At 40.8% G+C, this 17638-nt stretch overlaps 1 protein-coding gene across 1 annotated transcript; it reads left to right on the forward strand.

Moving 5' to 3' along the window:
- Window positions 1-1531: 1531 nt before the first annotated feature.
- Window positions 1532-2694, forward strand: LOC143861517 (ubiquitin-like-specific protease 1). The gene is made up of 6 exons (XM_077372435.1): window positions 1532-1596; window positions 1679-1766; window positions 1848-1943; window positions 2026-2145; window positions 2363-2457; window positions 2529-2694. Exons 1-6 carry the CDS (start codon window positions 1532-1534, stop codon window positions 2692-2694), a joined length of 630 nt encoding a protein of 209 aa, XP_077228550.1.
- Window positions 2695-17638: the final 14944 nt, after the last annotated feature.

A 17638-nucleotide genomic window follows, 5' to 3' on the forward strand; every position in this document is an offset into this window, starting at 1 on the left:
AAAACCCCAACCTAAAGTGCCTGGCTGGCCATTTTCAGAGGCCAACGTGAAGGCAACAGTTATCGAGAATGAGATTACAGCAATAGTTAGAGAACGAAATCAAGCTTCGATAGAGAAGACCGTCAAATATGTTCTCCTGTATCTTTTTGCGTATGTCCTTTTCACAAAAAGCGCACATCGAGCTGACGAGCTGTTCTGGCCCTACATCGACGACATAGGAAAGATTGGCAAGTATAATTGGGCGATGACAGTGTATGACTGGCTGGTAGATTACCTAGACAGAGTCAGCAAGGGTGGCAGGTACCTTGGTGGCTGCTCGTTGGTGATTCAGGTAATTTGGACTCATGACGTTTAATAATCTAACTGCGCTGTTTATAGTATGATTAACATGGTGTTTCATATGTATGCAGGTATGGTTATACGAGCATACCACATTTTGGATTCCCACCAAACCAAGTGCTCGTCCACGTGTGCTTAAATGGGACTGGAAAGCAAACGAATCAAAGACATATCGATTAGTCGAGTAGAAGAAGATAAAGAAATCGGAGGTGAGGTATTAAAAATTTGTTAACGTATATATCAATACTACTATCTTGTTAACTGACTATCTTTTCCAAAAATTCAGGTGGTGGTTACATTGAAAGTATCTCTGTTAGAGAAGTCACAATACCTAAAGGATGAGGTAGTGCAGTCGAGCAGGACTATGTTGCCTACGTTATTTTATTTTACTTGTTGATATTTTAAATTTGATCATTGACTGTCATGTTTAAACATTAGGATGTTGAGGAGACAATGGAAGCCGATAAGGAACAGTTGGAATCCGAGGGGATAGTTTTGGGAGTAGAAAGTGAATTGAAGAAAGGAAGTAGTGAAGATGACTGGAAGCATATAAAAATTTTGAAGAGAGAGAGAGATGTAGTGGATAGACAGTGGCAGATGATTAGAGCAGCATGGGAAGAATTAAGAAAAAGAGAGGAAGATGTCGAAAAGATAGAGGAGGAATTGGAAAAAGGATGGGAGCGTATGCGGACAACAAACGAAGGGACAGCGGGAAGAATGGAGGGGGTTTAGGAGGAGGCGAAGGGCGAAAATGCATCTCAAGGTGCACGATTATCTTCGCAGCTGTGCGAGGATTGGACGGATTTACCTGACCTTGGATGTATCATGGATGCAGCCGCCACCCTAATAGATGCATCGTCTCAGTACCCCAAGTCACATGAAGAATGATTCGGCATCACACACGGGGTGATCGTTAAACCTTTGCAATAATTGTTCGAAATGGAGGTGAGCAAGGAAGTGGCATCATCTACTGAAGTTGAGCTGAAAGTGAGGGGTCCAAGGGATGAGATTGTGGATTCCGAATTAGGGAGCATTGTAAGGGGTGTGAAGATGGATGGAAGAAGTAGGAAACCTGGGAGAGCCAGGAAAAGCCCCTACTTATCAGGGAAGACCTGAAAGAGGAGGCAGAAGCAAGGGAAGAAAGAGGGGGAGGACCCCAACATACCTAAACCACCCCCGAAGAAGAAAGGGGATGACGGGAAGTTCCCTAAGGGAAGGAGAACAGATAGAGAGACTTTTAAAGCATGAAAAAGGCAAGTAGATGTGAATTATATTAGACCATGATTTAAGGTGATCAGAAATGAAAATTATTAACTAACAATTTAATACAATTTTGCAGTCATATTCTCATGGAAAAGGATGATGTACACCTAATAGCCGAAGACCTACAACACCTTTGGAATGTCAGACAATATCTCACTTGCACTGTAAGTGTCATTTTTTATCAATAAATTCTACATTACCATAGGTAATAATCTACATCTCACATTTACTTCTCTTCCTTGAAGATCGTGGATATATATGGGAAGCACGTACAGTCCTCCAACGAGGATGGGTTAGCAGATCCTAGGGGCGGAATTGTCTTCGTTCCTTCGATGGTACATGTAAGTGTAATTTCTATCATCCCACATTTCAGTTTACATAAGATTATATATGTAGTATCCCATTGAATTCCTTTTTTTATAGGGAACTCTGACTGCAGTGGGGAGCGAAGTGACTGACGAGCAGAGGGTAGAAAAGTGGAAGACGGCGAAGGACGCTCTACACGGTAGACTTATAGACCACCAGTTCCAAGCAGTAAAAATGGTACTATTACCATTATGTGAAGACAGCCACTGGGTTCTTCTCATTGTCGATATGGTGACCAAAATATTCCACGAATGCAATTCGTGTAAAGGAATGGAGTTCCAGGAACAAGCAGGATTGACTATAAGTGGTTTAGCATCTTCAATATTTTCCTAGTTATAAATCTATACGTGAAACACTTATGTTTCCTAAACCTCTCAATGTTAACCACTTGCAGGTAGCGTTGTTGAAGGAGTACTTCAAGGAAAGGGGCTGTGATATAGACCATTTTCAATATGCTCAGATGGACAATTTTCCACAACAGGCCAATGGGTCAGTATATTTAAATGTTTATTTTTCTAGGGTATGAATTTGATTCGCTTAATACAACCGTTGTTATGCAGGTTCGACTGTGGTTTGTTTGTGCTTAAAGCGATCGAGCATCTGTATGCAAAGGATCCATTCACTTTCACCAAGTGTGACATTCCTGCTTATCGGCTGCAGCTGTGCGAAAGATTCTTGCACGGAGAGTTCGAGGACTGTGGCGATTTTCTTAAGGGGGATATATGAGTGAAAAATGAAGAAGACCTCCACAGCTTGAGAGACTTATGTCTTTCGCATATCGGGTTTACATTTATTCATCCACCTCGGGTAAATTATGTAAAGTTCTCATGGATGGTGTAAACGGGATGGATGTTGATGGTCTTTCCAGTGAAGTTTTGTGTGTATTTGTAAGCAAAATGGGGTAAAGTGGGGTAAATTTATTTGTAATTGTTGGGCGCATATGTATAGGACAGAAACCAGGCTGTAGAGACACAGAGGGAGGGTTTGTTTGTATCTCAGCATACTGAGAATTATGTATTTGTAATTAAAAATCAAGTTCTGTCAAGTGATGGTGGTTGTGGAATTGGGTTCATTGCGAAATATGCTAAAGGACTTTGAAAATCATCAAATATTTGTTCTGAAAGTTTTGGGGGAATTTTTATTTGTATTGGATGGAAATATGATTTATTTGTATTTAATTGTGGTTATTCTCTCTAGTTATTATTTTCATCCTCAGAGTTGGCAATTGGATCCCTGTTTTTTGTGCTTTTTCGGGTATTTATATTTTTATTGTAGCTAAAAATGTTAGGACTTTGTCTGAAAGAGCCCCAAATTGCCCCCAAGTCTTTGAAAACCATGATAAGATCGATTCCTTAATTGGGTAAAAGTGCTTTTGGATGGTCAGACAAAAGCTGAAAGTCTCATCTAAGAGGAGGCAGTTGAGTTCAAACTCTATTCTTTTTTACACTTGTATATGGAGCTTTGTTATTAATTCCATTTTGGTGGGGATTTCGTTTGCTTAGTTGAATGAAACATTCTAATGCTTTAGCCGTTTCGAAAAAAAATACATTATGATTATTGATTTTTTGTATTTCAATTCGTATTTTAGGAAACAAATAGGTTTTGTACAGGTGTAAAAATGAAGGATTTTGATTTGATACATTCTAATGCTCCATTTATTTGGGACATCAATGCCCTTCAAACGAACAAAAAAATGTCAGTAAATATGGTACAAGAAAAAGAAAAACCCAAAAAAAATGTTTCAAAATGATGAACTTTTTTTGGCCCATTCTCTCTATATTCGTCTAGATTTTTGGCAGAAAGTTCTGTTTCGTTATTTGTTCCATTCACCAAAATGAAAAACAAAATCGATTTCATAACTAAAATTTAGAGCATTTGAAACTCATCAAAAAAAATTCAAGTAAACGGTATTGTTTCAGTTATTTACACTGAAAAGTGAATTGATTCAGTTGAAATGGATTATATATACATACAACCAAATTTCTTTTCCAGTTGTCGATCTATTTTCTTAGCAGCAGGGAAAAACTTATTTTAACAATGCTTGCAAGGTAGAACTCATTCCAGCTTCAGAAAACTTGGCAGCCTTCAACTATGAGAACTCATTCCACCTTCAGAAAACTGGGCAGCCTTCAACTATGAGAACTCATTCCACCTTCAGAAAACTGGGTAGCCTTCAACTACGATGCCTTTCACAGTAGGACAAGAAGCCAAGGGGCACCCATCCAAGTCATTTCCCCACCGGTTGAGGCTAATATTCTCCAATCCCAAACACAGATACAACAACACTCCCATGAAGGCCAGACCAGCATCGAGCGCACCAGAAAGCACATAATTATGCCTCTGCCACCTGTCTCGCCGGTACCGATACACGAAGCCCGAAAGGAATCCAAGAATGACGGAGGCATCGTAGAATACATGGTCACCTGGGCAAGTACATGGACTATTTGAGGACAATAATTCAGTATTACAAATGTCTGGGATAGTCTCCAAGAGCCACCATGCAGTTCCCAAGTACACCAGTGCTGCTATGAGGGTACCCACCACCTGAAATTTTCTTTCCATTAATCTTCATTGTCATTATTTAGAAGGAAAAAGATATTGTTAGGATGACATATTTGGTTATTAATTTGTTCAATTGGGTAAAGAGGAAAGGTGGAAGAGGAGAGACACAAACCTGAGCCATGAACATTGTTCTTCGAGGAATCTTCATGTAATGACCAAGCTTGAAGTCTTACAGAAATGTGACAGCCTGTGACATACTGATATACCCATAAACCTTGAAGCATATGTTAGCGACGGGGTATCTTGGGTATATACTCTGTTATGATATTTAACCTCGGCGTCTGCCAATAGAATCACCAAGTCAGATAATAATATGGAAAACTCTATTGAGGATACTCTTGTCATTTTATAAAAAAAATGAACGCATTTTTGTCATGAGAAAATGTTATGTGGATGATCATAAACTGAGAGACTTTGTGTGCACTGTTTACACCTGACTTGCGTCGAAAGTGCAATTGGGTTAGACGCTTAATCTGTCACCCACCCTGTTTGTTTTGGATTTTGATAACCTATTAGGAGTCGAGAGCTAATTATTAGACACAAAATTAAATGTCAATTTGAGTTGAATAATGACTTTTGGGCTCTCAACAATTACTATGTCCCCCTGTTTTTTACATGAACTTTTGAAGCTCTGATGACAGTTACTTCATAAGTTGAGAATTTTGTGACCTAATTTCATGTACCAGAACTAAAAACAAATTGAAGTATGGAGTCAGAATGCAGGAATTGACTTTCATCTACTCTTCATGTGCTGTTCTGATCTTTCTCTTCGGGGAATTTACTCTGTTTGAAGACATCAAATATTTTGTTTTAGGATTCTTCCCTGCCAAATAGACTCAAACCCAATATAAACTAGGATTCGAGTACATTTTTTGAATTACAGTACACAAAAAAAGATAAATATATGCACACCACTAATTATAGTATACCAAAAAAGGATTTCCCGTAACAAAAAATTAAATATAGGAACTAATTACTGTGCACACTTTCAATTAATTCACTTCTCCTCCTTCATCCGAGTGGAGCCTCCAATGCATTGTCCGCGGAGTAATTACGTGAAAAAAGGAGCTGCACAAGGTACACCCGACCTACAAACACCACCACCACACCGAAGAAGTATGGAATCGGGGAAGTTTTATACTACTTATTGACCTCCATAAATTACGTATCACGTACCTATTGAAAACGGGGGCAGAGGGTCCAATGGCAGTTTCATCAGGCAGTTGTCTCTCCATGGGAGGTTCTCTGCAAGTCCTTTTGTTGTGGCCAAGTTTTCCACAGATCATACATTTGTGATGCACTCCACTCTGAAATTCACGGTCAAATCTTCTCGTACGTGGCCGTCCAGGTGGTCTTTTCGCTATTGGAGGTAATACAGTGTTGAGAGGTTCTGGAGGCACTTCCCATTGAGTGCGATCTACTGTACGGTGAAGCACCTCAGAGTACGTTTCCCGATACATCTCTATACGAAACCATTTATGGCAATAATCGTACTCATCAAAATCCGTGATGGCAATGGCTACCATGGCATGTCCGCACGGCAGCCCAAGCGTTTGGAACTCACAACATGTACAGGTTTGTTGCAGCAAGTCTACGACATCATGATGATCACGGGACCTTACTTCAAATTCGTGCACACCTACTCGATAAGCATCATATCCGCGACCCTGTTCCCTGGCCAGACCCAAATGTTTTTCTGCATAATGCGTGCACTTTGTTTCCCATTCATGGCCCATCACTTGACGTTTTTGTATGTATTCGGAGCTCTTAAAACGAGTCAGCTCCACCGCAGCTGCAATCGGCAATTTTCTGGCATCCTTTAGCACTGCATTGTAACACTCCGATCTATTGGTCGTCAACACATCATATCTATCCCCTTGAAGTAGAAACTAGCCCAGTTTTCCTTGGGAATAGCGGCTATCCAGTTGTGTGCATTTTCACTCATCGCCTTAATTTTTTCCCTTGTGTCTATGAAAACACTCTCTCTCAAAGCCCTAGCAGCTCTCCAGAACAATTTCTTAAGTAAAGGGTCTTTGAAGTCGGTGTACAACTTGGCGGCGAGGTCAGTAGCTATGGTTTGCAATATGTATTACTTTAGGCACTGCTTGCATCAAACCCTTTTGTCGATCGGAGCATAGGGTGAATGCGCCTATCCCCTCCGGCAATACGTGCCGCTTCACCAAATAGAGGAACTAGCACCAGCTATCTTCGTTCTCAGTCTCGACAACTCCAAAAGCTAATGGAACTAATCCGTTGTTCCCATCTACCCCAACTGCGATCAGTAAGATTCCAAGATACTTTCCACGTAGATGCGTCCCATCGACCAAAACTATCGATCTGAGTGTTCGCTGGAAAGAACGTATGCTGGGACCAAATGCCCAGAATAAGTGAGCAAATTTATCATCTCCCCCTGGACGTAGATCTCTCGCTCGAAAAACACGCATGTAGGTGCCCCGGGTTTGTTCTCATCATCTCAACTATCAGTGCAGGCAGCAAGCGGTACGAGTCCTCCAGATTTCCACACTTTATTTCAAGGATGATGTTCATTGCAAGGTGTGCTCTCCGGTAGGTCATGGTTATACCCCAGTGCGACTTGATGTACTGTCTTATGATCCTTGTCCCGACATCTTCTGGACGATCAAATAGGGGTAAGCATGTCTCAGCAACCCATGGTGATGTAGCTAGATGATTATCATTGCCCTTTAAGTGAGATGTACACGTATGGTCGCTGACAAACTTCTTCACTAACACATAAGTCATACGGTTAATGCCTGATATACGCCACTTGCAACCTGGTTCCTTACAGACAACGGCATACTTCTTGGGAGTTGACCGTGACTTCTTGAACATGAATCGCTGCCGAATTGCATACTCCTTAACGGCCTTCTTGAACTGCTTCATATTTGGATACATAGCCCAAACAGTTAACTCATCGAACTCAAGATTATCTGCATCTACCTCATCAGCCCCAACATACATGTCATCTACTTCGACTGGCCGACTTGTGCCAGCACGTAGAAATGGCCGACTTGTGCCAGCACGTAGAAATGGCCGACTTGTGCCAGCAGGTAGAAATGGCCGACCATTGCCGGTAGGGGGAGCCACTTCTGTTGGCCTAAGGTTTTCACCAGAATCTTCGTCATGATTTTGATTTCCATTATAATTTTCATGATCATGGGCGGCCTCATCACCCTGCTCATCCCGAACCTCAGCCTCAGCCTCATCATCATCCTCATCATCATCCTCTGCAGGATCATCATCATTGTCATCTTTAGTTCTAAATTCTTCTAAATCACAACCGAAGACATGAAAATCATCCTCGAAAACATTAATATGCTCCAACGGCACATCTGCATCCTTCCCGGGGACAATGATATCTTCGGAGATATGGTTCCCATACATATCGTCCGAGAAGTTTTCATTTAGGTCAACTCGAACCGTACACAGTTCAACAATATAAAATCAGGATAGTAGATTGAGTACTTGAATATAAATAAAATTCTACAAGACATACCTTGAACTAAATTGTGCCGAGTCACCTCCTATACTTGTATTACCCAATTCTGTTTCATATTCTCTTTGTAAGTCTACTTCAAAACGAGAGTCGGGAGTGACAGTTACTCGTTCCGGTGGATATCTTAGGTGTGGAATCTGTGGAACGGAAGTAGGAGGTATGCATGCATTATGAGAGGGATTTTGAGATGGAATCGGTGGTACAAAATTCACAGGTATGGCCAGGTTATGAGAGGGATTTTGCGGTGAAAAGGAAGTAGAAGGTATGACATTGTTTGGGGGCAGAATAGAAGAATACGATGAATTTAGGCCATTGTCAATTTTTGTTATGTATAGCATCACAGAGTTGAAAGTATCTTTCTCAAGCACCTTAACCAACGTTTTGAAGATATCATTGCTATCGATGTCGATTAGAGTGCTTATATATGGATCAACAACATATCGACATTTGATGGATAGTGACACCCGTCCTCCAATACTCCCAATTCGACGGTGGATTAGAGCCTCCAATTCTTTAAGATTCATTCGGGGACTTACCAATAAGAATTTCTTACTCCCACCAACATATTCCCAATTAACTTCATCCTTCAGTATGCCATCATAGTGTAACAGTAGAGAAAGCATTGTGCGTGCCAGTTTACGAAGACCTGCAAAGGGCCGACAAGATATCATAAGAACCACTACGTAAAGACGGGGCTTCTCAAGGCGAATAACTAAAGGCCGGCTTAACCAAAACCTTGGGAGGCACACGTTGAGAAGGTGAACCAGACAACTCTGGTTCTGAAAGAAGAAAATATGAGCTTCCTGATTGAGAACTTGTCTGCAAAAGGAGTATATGATATGGTTAAGACTTAAACATGACAAGAAGATGATAACATTTTTATTTAGAGTACATTTAATACCAGACTAAAGCATGCAAATAATTGCACATAAGTGAACATTGCATTTCAAGTATACAGGTCACAGTACCAAATCTAGTTTAAAGACGAAATCTACCAGATATTAGTTTAACATGTTAGATCTGGCAAGGATATAATATTTTCTTAATTAAATGACACCAGAAGGGATTATGAGCCCTTAAATGGCGTAAAAGAAGTACCCTTGGAGGGCCCATCAAATCCAGAATATGGTCCTCAAATTTAAACTCAGGGGTTTTCAGCTTCATAAATGAGGTTACTAGTACCTAAGGGGGGCTTCTCATGGGGAATAGAGAGGACCTGTGCATGATATTACAGAAGGGATTATGGGCCCTCAAATGGGGTAGAAGAAGTACCTTGGGAGGGTCCATCAAATCCAGAAGATGGTCCTCAAATTCAAACTCAGAGGTTTTCAGCTACAAAAATGGGGTTACTAGTACCTAAGGGGGGTTTCTCATGGGCAATAGAGGGGAGCTGTGCATGGTATTACAGAAGGAATTATGGGTCCTCAAATGGGGTAGAAGAAGTACCCTTAGAGGGTCCATAAATCCAGAAGATGGTCCTCAAGTTCAAAGTCATGGGTTTTCAGCTACAAAAATGGGGTTACTAGTACCTAAAGGGGGCTTCTCATGGGCAATAGAGAGGAGCTGTGCATGGTATTACAGAACGGATTATGGGTCCTAAAATGGGGTAGAAGAAGTACCCTTGGAGGGTCTATAAATCCAGAAGATGGTCCTCAAGTTCAAAGTTATGGGTTTTCAGCTACAAAAATGGGGTTACTAGTACCTAAGGGGGGCTTCTCATGGGCAATAGAGGGGAGCTGTGCATGGTATTACAGAAGAGATTATGGGCCCTCAAATGGGGTAGAAGAAGTATCCTTGGAGGGTCCATCGAATCCAGAAGATGGTCCTCAAATTCAAACTCAGGGGTTTTCAGCTACAAATATGGGGTTACTAGTACCTAAGGGGGGCTTCTTATGGGCAATAGAGGGGAGCTGTGCATTGTATTACAGAAGGGATTATGGGCCCTCAAATGGGGAAGAAGAAGTCCCCATAGAGAGCCCATCAACTGCCCACCATGGTCCTCAAGTTCACACAAAAGGGTTTTCAGCTACCTAGGTGGGTTACTTGTACCTAAAGAGGGTTTTGAAGGGCAATATAGGGGAGCTCTACAAGGTATTAAAGAAGGTCTTATGGGTCCTTAAATGGGGTAGAATAAGTCCCCATAGAGGGCACATTAACTGCCCACCATGGTCCTCAAGTTCACACAAAAGGATTTTCAACTACCTAGGTGGGGTTACTAGTACCTAAAGAGGGTTTTGAAGGGCAATATAGGGGAGCTCTACAAGGTATTAAATAAGGTATTATGTGCCCTTAAATGGGGTAGAAGAAGTCCCCATAGAGGGCCCATCAACTGCCCACCATGGTCCCCAGGTTCACACAAAAGGGTTTTCAGCTACCTAAGTGGGGTTACTAGTACCTAAAGAGGGTTTTGAAGGGCAATGTAGGGGAGCTCTACAAGGTATTGAAGAAGATATTATTGGCCCTTAAATGGGGTAGAAAAAGTCCCCATAGAGGGCCCATCAACTACAAACCGTGGTCATGGAGTTCACACTCAACGGTTCCCAGCTACCTATATTGGGTTACTGGTAGGTAAAGGAGGACTCTGTAGGGCATTACATGGGTCTCCACATGGTATTAAAGAAGGTATTATGGGTCCTTAAATGGGGTAGAAGAAGTCCTCATAGAGGGCCCATCAACTGCCTACCATGGTCCTCAAGTTCACACAAAGGGATTTTCAGCTACCTAGGTGGGGTTACTAGTACCTAAAGAGGGTTTTGAAGGGCAATATAGGGGATCTCTACAAAGTATTCAAGAAGGTATTATTGGCCCTTAAATGGGGTAGAAAAAGTCCCCATGGAGGGCCCATCAATTACAAACCGTGGTCATGAAGTTCACACTGAAGGGTTCCCAGCTACCTATATTGGGTTACTAGTAGGTAAAGGAGGATTCTGTACGGCATTACATGAGTCTCCACATGGTATTAAAGAAGGTATTATGGGTCCTTTAATGGGGTAGAAGAAGTCCCTAGAGAGGGCCCATCAACTGCCCACCATGGTCCTCAAGTTCACACAAAGGGGTTTTCAGCTACCTATATTGGGTTACTAGTACCTAAAGAGGGTTTTCAAGGGCAATATAGGGGAGCTCTACATGGTATTCAAGAAGCTATTAGGGGCCCTTAAATGGGGTAGAAGAAGTCCCCATAGAGGGCCCATCAACTAGAAACCATGGTCATGAAGTTCAGACTCATGGGTTTCCAACTACCTACATTGGGTTACTAGTAGTAAAGGGGGACCTGGATATTTTTCATTGGAGCATTACCACGAGCCACCTGGATATTTTCTTTGGCTATTTTGACAGAAGCGAACCATAGACTTGGCTTCCTGAATCTCAAATGACTTGAATTACCGTCAGACTTCAAATCGTGAATTTCTCCTACACATTGAATCTGCTCTTTTCCTCTTTTTAAATCGCCACATGAGACTTCTAATATGAGTTGCAAGATCAAATCATGGCCATTTCTTTTAGCCAATGCTCAATAGAGAGGATATTAAAAAAAATAAAATAAACAAGGACCGAATCTCGGATGTGACTAACAAATCACAACATGAAAAAGAAAATGGGAATATTAAGGAAAATCAGTGAGCAGAAATAAGAAAGAAGGATTCCGGCAAGGTTGCCGGAATCAATGGTTGTTCAGCCAACTTCCGACGAATCTCTCGAAGAACACGAAATGCAAGAAGAAAAATGATCCCTATCCCAACACAATTTGCCAAGGAACAAAGGATTTCCCCCCCTTTTGCATCTCTCTCAACCTCATTTTCCTTTTTATAAAAAAATAAAAAACAGATTGAATAAAGGAAGGGAAACGACATACCAGGATCAGAATTTTGGGTTTGGTGTTTTGGAGGTTTGATACGTGCTTCACCTCCATCCTCACCGTCGAGATCGCCGTCAAGATCGCTGTTGCCGGAGGAGAATAGGAAAAGAAAACAGAGACGAACGAAGAGAAGAGGGAAGAGAGAAGAGGGAAAACTGAAATGTATATTTTATTTTCAAAGTCAAATCACTGTAAGCTTTTCTGTTTTTGCCAGAGGGGCATTTTCGTCATGGCAATCTTCGTAAACCGAGTTTTGACCCCCATGTGTCATTTACGAGAAACCCAGACCCCTCTGATATTTTGTGTATTATTTGTCCCCCGTACGTCAAATCTTCTATCCTAAAATCCATCCCCATTGTTGTCTTTGCAACAACCCTAGTCTTCGCCAGCCTCCAAAAACCCTTCCTCGCAATCCCCATCTCCCAACCCACTGTTGAATCCAAAACCCTAGAATAAGAAACCCTAGAAACCCTACCTGAAACCCAAAAGGAGAAAATCCTCTAATAACCAGAAGAAGAGGCAGTGAAATGGGATGAGAGAGAGAGAGAGAGAGAAACAACAAGAAGAAGAAAAAGAGAGGGAGGGATATTAGAGAGAGAATACCTCTCAATGCCCCTTCAATGGCGACCCTTCTTCTCAGAGAAGAGGGCTAAGGTAGGGAAAAAGTCGGGTGTGTGGCGAGGATGCGTGACTTTTTGAAGTTTCACCTTTGGAGCGTGAACATTCGGAATGCCGTTTTTATTTATAGTCCGGACTGCAAGTTCGCGCTTAGCGTAAAGGTCGTGACTCGATGGAATTTCCGACTAAGGGCTCATTTAAAAGGTCATGAAAAAAGTCATACGCGACTAACAACGGATTCTTTAAATCCGCCAAAGATCCCGTAAATGAGCCACGACTAAGCCCCCCCCGTAGTGTAATGTATGGCAATAGCGGGGTGATTTAAACAAGACGGGTGTGCCAATACCAACATTTTGTGCAGCAAAAACGAAAGTCAAAATGTTACTCTATTTCTTACCTAAGTACCTTCTATAGAGTGGAAAGAGTAGTCATTACATATTAAAAGTCCAGTGGAAGAAAAGGGGCCTAAAATTCATCATGTTAAAGGAGGCTGACTCGTCAAAGCAAAGGGGTGACTATACCAATTCTTATGTATATCTAACCATAAAGAGGTTGTCTAGTAACTTAAAGGGGGGTAAGTGTTTAACTAAATTTTTCATTAACACCTTTTCTAAAGCCACCCGTTAGCAACAAAAAATCAAAGCAAAATGGTCCAAAAGAAGTGTCTAAGATAACTTATTGGGGTAAAAGTTATGCCTAAACTCTATAAACAGAGGGTGTGGACTCTCATTTGAGCTAATTAGAGTTTCTTAATCTAATTTTAGAGAGAGAGAGAGAAAATAGAGAGAGAAAGTAGATCTAGGATCTCCAAACCCTAAACCCTCTTCATCTTCTCCGGCGAGATCTCGCCGGAATCCGGTCAAACTCCGGCCGTCCAACCTCCTTCACATTCTCTTCCCCCTATGGTCTTCAAAGCCTTAAATCTTTGCCCTAGAACCCTAGATCTCCATTTTAAACCTTAGGTCCAAACCCTAACTCCATTGATTCCGGCAAGAACCGCCGGAATCCGGCCGTTTTCTTCATCTTGCCGGCCGGCTGTTCTCTTGCAAATCTGGTCTTATTCTACAATTTCTATCATCATCTTCTCTTCTGTATCTGATCAAATCCCAAATCTTAGCCATTAAACTCCTAAATCACCATAAATCTCGGCAATTTTGCCATAATCCAATTGTACCTCTGATTTAAGCTGTGGATCCGATTTCACCTTCTTCTTAATTAAGTCCTCAGCCAATTGGCTTCATTACAAGTTCAGATTTTGTTTGAAATTTTTTTTTCCAGAACAGAGACTCCTCATTTGATGCAAAAATTGCAGAAAAATTTGACGTAGAATGGAATGTAAAGAGGGAGGGATCGAAAGAGCAATAGAGATTTGAAAGAGTAGTGAGAAATTGAGAGCTGAGAGTGACTTTCTTCTTCTGGAAGAGATAATGAGCTGAGGAAAAAACCGAAGCAGTTCACCTTCGAAATCTGTTGAACCTGAACATATTCTTCGCAGCCAATCCTATCTTGGCCTTCCTTTTATCTCCAACATCTCCACTCCAAGATTTTCACTGAAAACAGAGTTTAAAGAGAGACAAAGGGATGAAAAGGAAGGGATCGGGGGTTTGATATCAAGCTTGATTTAACAAACAACAGAGAAAAGGAGAAGGTAGAATATGCAATTCAACTGGTTTATGGAATCTGCTACATTGCTACAATTTGGTCTCTACAACTCAGAACTTTAGATTGATACCGGTTCAGGTATGTTTTTCTTTCGTTCTTCATTTGAATTGATAGCTTGGATAAAAATCATTCTTATCATGAAAATTTAGTGTTTGGCCTATAATTTTGATTCCTCATGTTGTTCCTGTGTTATTCAATCTTACTTAAGATTCAAAGATATGTTTGATTTAGGTCCCAAGTAACATCTTTAAGCTGTTATGAGAAATTCCTTCTTTTATTTTTTTAGCTAACGGCAGTAGGACCAATTTTCCATAGTAGCTCAGTAGCAGATTGTTCCTCATTTTGATGGGTGTTTTAGAGTTCATTTTATGGTCGGTTAGAGGTCGGTGATGGTTTATTGATCTAAAAGTTCATCATTTCCGGCTGGAAATTCGCCATGGAATCCGGCAAAACTTGCAATTCCAATTCATTGAAACCTGATTTAGATTGTTAAGATGAAGCTGAATATAGGAGTATAAGGAGCAAGTTCTGTCCTGGAGAATTCGTTGGAGTGGGGAATTTGTGCAATTTAGCAAGCTTATCATTGGAGTGTCTCTCATTCAGTGCCCTCTGAAGATCTGAGGAAGATTGAAATACTCAAGAGGGGGGGTGAATTGAATTTAACTCAATATTAGGCCTTTTTAAAATTACCTATGAACCCTAATTGGAATTTTTCTTCACTTAACAAAATATTTGGTTAGTGCAAATATAATTTGAAAAACAAAGTGAAATGCCAAATCAAACAATAATGGAAATGCAAGAGTGAGAAATGACACACCGATATATAGTGGTTCGGCCAACGGCCTACTCCACTCTACTCAAGGTCGTACTTGAGGGATTCCACTATTGGAGACCTCCACGATGCCCGGCTCCGAGGCGGTTACAATTCCAAGGGATATTAAACAAGGATGCCCTTACACCTTTACAAAGACTCTCCTTCTCCGCCGAGTTCTAAGCGGTTGCTCTCTAGGGAATTAAAATAAGGAATGCCCTAGCCACCTATACAAGAAATGAAGGATTGATAGCTTGGCTTCTTCTTGAAAGCTTGATGCTCTTTGTAGATCCTTGATTGCTCTTCAATGATGGTTGCAAATGAAAGCTCTAAAATCCCAACTCAAATAGATTTGCAAGTTGCAAGGCAAGTTTGGGAAAACAAAATCTCAAGCAATAATAGGTTGCAAGTTTTCTTTGATGCTCAAAGATGTTTTCAAATGATCAAGAGAGAGAGAAAAACTTCTCTACATATTGTATTTATAGCCTCTCCAAAGAATATGACCGTTTGGGGGTGGAAATATCAAAATACAAGAATTAATTCAAATCCCAACGGCTATATTCTGAGCTGTCGCAGGGTTCTCGGAGTTCCGAGAACCATTCTCGGAGTTCCGAGACAACGGCCAGAAGAAATAAAATTTCTACTGGACCATTTCTCGGAGTTCCGAGAAATTTTCTCGGAGTTCCGAGAAAATGTCCAGACGCTACTGGACCTTTTCTCGGAGTTCCGAGGGAACTCTCGGAGTTCCGAGCTCGGAGCTCCGAGAAAAATCTCGGAGTTCCGAGAAGCCTAAAAATCTGCAGTTTTTGATTTTTATTGCATGTTTGATTTTTAGCTTTTGGAACTCAACTCCTATGGTTATTTTGGAATGTTTATGAGGGTCCCAACATGTTAGTCCACCACATAACCATTCACTAATCCATTTTAAGTTCTTAAGTGTTCTTTGAAAAACAATTTGAAAACACTTTGAAAACGTTTTGCCTTGACTTGAAAATCTAAAGAGAAAGGATGTACAATGAAACCTATGTAGCTTTCAACTTCTCTTTAGTCTTGGTCTTCAATTGATCTTCCATCTTGTGTATGCTTGCTTGAGAGATGAGGTGAGCTTCACTTAGCTCCTTTGACTCTTGTATGGGATATCTCCAAGCATGACCATGTTGTGTGTTGGTTTCTTCAATGATCAATCCTATCTCAAACACAACACTTCAAAGCAAATTGATTAGTATTCAAAAACACAATCAATTATGTTTAGAATCATCAAAACAAGATAGGAGAGTAGACCCTTGGGCTTACAAAGATCTCATTAGATTTTCAAAAGAAATGAAGAGGGAGGAAAAAATGGGGCTGATTTGGGTGCTTTGAATGAAGCACGATCACCTTCTCCAATCACAGACCCCATCTTCCTCATTCTCATTTCTTTTCTACAGCAGCCTATTCTCTTTGTCAGCCACTTTTTCCCTTATTCAAAACCCATAGCCATAGCCCCTGTATCCGGCTATTTCTACCTTGGTCCGGCCAACGTCACTAATCCCAGCCATCTTCATTAATTCCGATTTGTAAGAAGATAGAAGGGGTATAGAGAATCTCATAGCCTGGAAATTTTGTAGAGGAAGAACAAGCAAAAATGGGTTAAGGGAATTTTGGATAGGATTTTAGAAAGAAAGATAAGAGGGTTACATTTTGGGGTTTGGAGTTTAAGAAGAAGGGGAAGAGGTTTGTGGGTCAGCTCTCAGCTATCTGATTCAATCCCGCTCTTCATTTATTTCAAGCTCTTCTTACAACGGCGCGTTGCCGGAAAGCGGCATAGGTAATCTTCTATCCCTTTTTAATGCTTTTGATATTAGCACCAAAAAGTTTTAATAACCTCATAAACTTATCCTTCTTCCCTTTTTCTTTCCTTAACTTACTTAATCCCTTTGCTATCCTTCCCTTTCTTCTTTTTGAGATTGACTTAGTCTCATTCATCTTTTTCCATCATCATTGCAAGGGCGATGAAGGAGTCATCCCAAGCCTATCTTTTAGGGGACTTGTTTAGTCTTTGTAGCAACCCCTCTTCCATTTTCCTCTTGTATAGAGACTAATTTAGTCTTTCAGGTATTTTCCCTAGTTATTTATTTGATCTTTCCTTCATTGCAAGGGCAATGAAGGAGTTATCCCAAGCCCATCCTTAGGGGACTTGCTTAGTCTATATAGCACCCTCTTCCTCTTCTTTTCTTTAGGAAGACCTTCCTAGTCTTTTAGATGCCTTTAGACATTAGAGCCTTCATAGCATAACGCTATGATGGCACTAGCCGGAACCTCCAATTTTGGAGACTTGCTTTGTCTCTATAGAAATTCCACCTTTAGGAGACCACCTTGGTCTTATTAGTTAGTCATGTTTTGAGTTATTTGCACCCCCTCATAGAATATTAGTCATACTTTGACTTATTTGTACTCCTTTATAGAGTGTTAGTTGTGCTTTGACTTACTTACACCCCTTTTTAGTGTTGCCTGATTATGAGTCTATCTCATAGACTATTAGTTTGTCCTCTAGCTTAAGAGTTTGTCCTTTAGTGTTGTTGTTACTCCCCTTTCCTTAGAAACTTGTTTAGCCTTGTTAGAGCTTTACCTTACTTGGGATCTTATTCATTTTTATTTCCATCTAGGG

This window comes from Tasmannia lanceolata, unplaced genomic scaffold, assembly GCF_043159265.1.
Source record: "Tasmannia lanceolata isolate RefF3 unplaced genomic scaffold, GAP_Taslan_0.1 ptg000037l, whole genome shotgun sequence".
Taxonomy (NCBI): Eukaryota; Viridiplantae; Streptophyta; class Magnoliopsida; order Canellales; family Winteraceae; genus Tasmannia; species Tasmannia lanceolata.

Coding starts and splice junctions, on each gene's coding strand:
- LOC143861517 (XM_077372435.1), top strand. CDS start 1,532: ATGACGGGAAGTTCCCTAAGGGAAGGAGAACAGATAGAGAGACTTTTA. Junction 1,767..1,847: donor GACAATATCTCACTTGCACT/GTAAGTGTCATT, acceptor TCTTCCTTGAAG/ATCGTGGATATATATGGGAA. Junction 2,146..2,362: donor AGTTCCAAGCAGTAAAAATG/GTACTATTACCA, acceptor AACCACTTGCAG/GTAGCGTTGTTGAAGGAGTA.